This window comes from Cucurbita moschata, unplaced genomic scaffold (genome assembly GCF_002738365.1).
Source record: "Cucurbita moschata cultivar Rifu unplaced genomic scaffold, Cmos_1.0 Cmo_Scf00007, whole genome shotgun sequence".
NCBI classification, from domain to species: domain Eukaryota; kingdom Viridiplantae; phylum Streptophyta; class Magnoliopsida; order Cucurbitales; family Cucurbitaceae; genus Cucurbita; species Cucurbita moschata.
The window spans coordinates 4,678,930-4,682,532 of NW_019268523.1; the positions used below are offsets into that span (position 1 = coordinate 4,678,930).

Genomic DNA, 3,603 nt, shown 5'->3' on the forward strand with positions numbered 1-3,603 from the left:
TTTTTTTTTTTTTTTTTTTTTTTTTCCATTTATTATGATATATATTATCAATTAAGAAATTTGAATTTCACAAATCTATTTGTAAATAAAATTTGAATTTGCTTAGAAATTAAAATGAGAAAGCTGTTGCGTTTAAGGCAAGAAATTTTGTGGACTGAAACAAAAGATTTTCAGTTGGATAAAAGTTGAGGGAAAATATTGTTACTATATTAAACAGAATGCGTAGGCCTTCCTTGCAAGTCGAAATAAGGAAATAAAGTTTTTTTTTTAAATTATTTTTTGGTAAGAAAAAAATATAAAATTAGGTTAATAGAGAGAGTATTTTTTTTATTATAAATTCATGAACATTTCCTAAATTAGCCTACGTGGAACTTTCATTATCCAACAATTACATCCGAAAAGATTTCTCAAAACAACAAAAAAAAAAAAAAAAAAAAACAGATAAAACTTATCGTAACAAAATTATTATTTTCAATTTATAAATTTAAATTGGGTTTTATCTGAGGAGGGAATAACCTGAAGGTATAATCGAAAGATTCTGAGCATTATTCCGAACGAGAAAAAGATATTCTTGGAATATAATTTTCAAAGGTGGGCCATTATAAATAATTATCTATCAACCATTTTTTTTTAAAGAGAGAACCTAAAAATAAGAAATTAAAATAAAACATTTAATGCTTTTTTTTTTCTTTTATTACCTTTTTTTTACTAGCCATTGTTATTGTATTACATTGGGTCATGTCTAGCTAAGGACGAACATTGTGGGTCGAGTAAGCGTTCCAATTTCTCTACCTTTAATCTCTTTTCCCTAAAGTAAAATGGTTTCAAATTTTTCTAACATTATTTTTAATTTTTGTGATAGATGGGAATCGTAGCAGAAAAATTGGAGGTTGATTTTGTAATTTCAACAGGCGATAATTTTTACGAGAGGGGACTTAAAGGTACCGACGATCCTGCATTCGAAGAGTCATTTTCCAAAATATACACAGCACCAAGCTTGCAAAAGGAGTGGTATAGTGGTAAATATAAAGCCATTTTATCCAAACTATTATTAATAGCATTATTATTATTAATATTATTAATATTATTATTTTGGTTGCAGTTTTGGGTAACCATGACTATAGAGGAAATGTTGAGGCCCAACTGAGCCCACATTTGAAAAAATTGGATAACAGATGGATTTGCTTGAGATCTTTCATAGTTGATACCGGTAAACTTTATGCATATAATTTATTAAATATTCTTTTAATTACCCACTTTTTTAGGATAAATATAAATATTTTGTAGGGAAATTAATTTGACCTAATTAAATTACCTAATTCAAATAATAAAAGTTTGTTTTAGATTTTTTTTTTTGTTGGGTTGAATTTTTTTTTGTTGAGTCAACTCGACCCACCCGTTAACCAATCAATCTGCCTGCCTTCGACATTAAAATTAAATATAAGAGTTAAAATAGAATAAGTTGTAAGTAGTAAAATAAAATTAAAGGATAATAAATATTGGAAGAATTAATAAGTGATATATTTTTTATTGGCAGAAATTGTGGAGTTCTTTTTTGTGGACACAACTCCTTTTGTGGACAAGTATTTTAATGATCCCGGAGAAGAGGTCTACGATTGGAAGGCTATTTTACCAAGACAAAATTACCTTTCTAACCTTCTCAAGGTAACCACAACTTCCTTTTTTCTTTTTCTTTATAAATATCTCTATTAATTATTTCTTTTTTATTTTAAAAATAAAAAATTGAACTATTTTATTAATTTAGGAACTACAAAAATAATTAAAAGTGGTTGTGTATATCTGCTTTGGAGCTTTTAAATGTAAGGTGACAGTACACCATACAATTATTCAAAATTATTGTTAAGAATGAATTGACCATTTGATAAACTTGAGAATGAAGACTCTGTTACATAATTTAATCAAATTAATCAAATAAATAATTTAAGCTATGTTTCCATTTGACTTTAGATTTTTAGTTTTTGATATTATTAAATTAAAAATTTATTATAAATACTACTTACCCAGTGTTTTAAAAATTTAAGTAAAGGGTTTAAAGGGGTTGGATCGGGTTAGATTTAAAAAAGAAAAAATTGGACTAATTTGAAATTTTGGATTTGTTGGATTGGTGGCCCGAACAACTTGAATAAAGTTTACAGCCCAACCCATGTACGTTCTTTAAATTATGGATGTAATCGGGTCGGATTGCCTTTTCTAATTGTTCTTTTTTTAATTTAATTATTTAAAAATTCTTAATTAGATTACGTTAATTATTAAAATCTCATAAAATTCAAATATCAAATATTTACACGTTATATCTAATTGTTCTAGTCTCAGTTATTAACTTAGTAGGATAGTGTTGAGTTGAGTTTGACCCAAAAAAAAAAATATATCAACAAGGGTTCTAACATTTTCTTGGCAATTAATTTTATTTATGTTTTTGGGAAATGAAATAGGAAGTGGATTCAGCTCTAAAGGATTCAAACGCAAATTGGAAGATAGTTGTGGGACATCACACATTAAAAAGTGCTGGACAACATGGTGACACTCAGGAGCTACTTCACCAGCTTCTTCCCATTCTTGAGGTCTCTTCCCAAATTCTCTCTTTTCATTTAAATTCTACTCAACCAAATATACTTCATCTCTAAAGTTTTAAACCAAACTTGAATATTATGCAGGAAAACAAAGTGGATTTCTACATGAATGGACATGACCATTGCTTGCAACACACAAGCAGCACGAACAGGTACATACATGGGCCTTTTGATACTCACAGTGAGGCATAATGGGTATTAATTTGATGTTGTTTGGTGCAGCCCACTTCAATATTTTACAAGTGGGGGAGGATCAAAGGCATGGAGAGGAGACATAAACTGGATGGATCCAAAGGAGTTGAAGTTTTATTACGATGGGCAGGGCTTCTTGTCCTTACAAATCACTCCTTCCCAAGCTAACTTTACATTCTTTGATGTCTTTGGCAATGTGTTGCACCAATGGGCCTCCTCCAGGCCACTTCTTCATCACTCTGCCATTTGAACTCCTCAACTCTCAACCTATGTGTATATCAATACATGTGTGCTTTCTAAGCCTCTCAACAGCTTAGGCTTTCCTCTGTATTATCATTCATATCATTTACTATCCACAACTTTAACGCCCACAAAGAGCCAAACAAACGATATTTGAATCAAATGTTTTTCTGCTTGGGTTGGATTGAGTTTATTGTTTGATAAAATTTATATGGGTCGACCTAAAATGTTACAACCGGACCTAAGTTAAGCCACCAACACTTCAAATAAAATATTAATTCCACTTTTGACTTTATGTTCTTACAAAAATAAAAAAACATAATAACATATATTGATTCTGAAACTTGAGGGATGAAACAGACTGCCATCTGCTCCTACTTTGGATTCCAATGGAACATAGAATTTAAAAGCAAAAAACCAAAAGAAAGCCTCACCTTCTTCCCTGCAAACAAATTTCCATAATGTTTTCTTTTCCGACATTTCCACATAAAATCCTTCATTCAACAACAATGGCAGCCAACGAACAACACCTCAATTCTAATGCTTTTTCTTTTTTTTTTTTTTTTTTTTTTTTTTTTTT

The 3,603-nt window shown here is 29.6% G+C and overlaps 1 protein-coding gene across 1 annotated transcript in view; it reads left to right on the top strand.

Moving 5' to 3' along the window:
* Positions 1 to 3,154, top strand: part of LOC111445616 (purple acid phosphatase 3-like) — a 3,648-nt gene extending 494 nt beyond the window's left edge. Inside the window, exons 2-7 of the mRNA XM_023084117.1 lie at positions 863 to 1,019; positions 1,103 to 1,210; positions 1,538 to 1,665; positions 2,454 to 2,582; positions 2,676 to 2,743; positions 2,814 to 3,154. Of these exons, the coding sequence (XP_022939885.1) occupies positions 863 to 1,019; positions 1,103 to 1,210; positions 1,538 to 1,665; positions 2,454 to 2,582; positions 2,676 to 2,743; positions 2,814 to 3,033 (810 nt within the window). The 3' untranslated portion in view covers positions 3,034 to 3,154. The remainder of the gene's footprint in view (positions 1 to 862; positions 1,020 to 1,102; positions 1,211 to 1,537; positions 1,666 to 2,453; positions 2,583 to 2,675; positions 2,744 to 2,813) is intronic.
* The last annotated feature ends 449 nt before the right edge of the window (positions 3,155 to 3,603 follow it).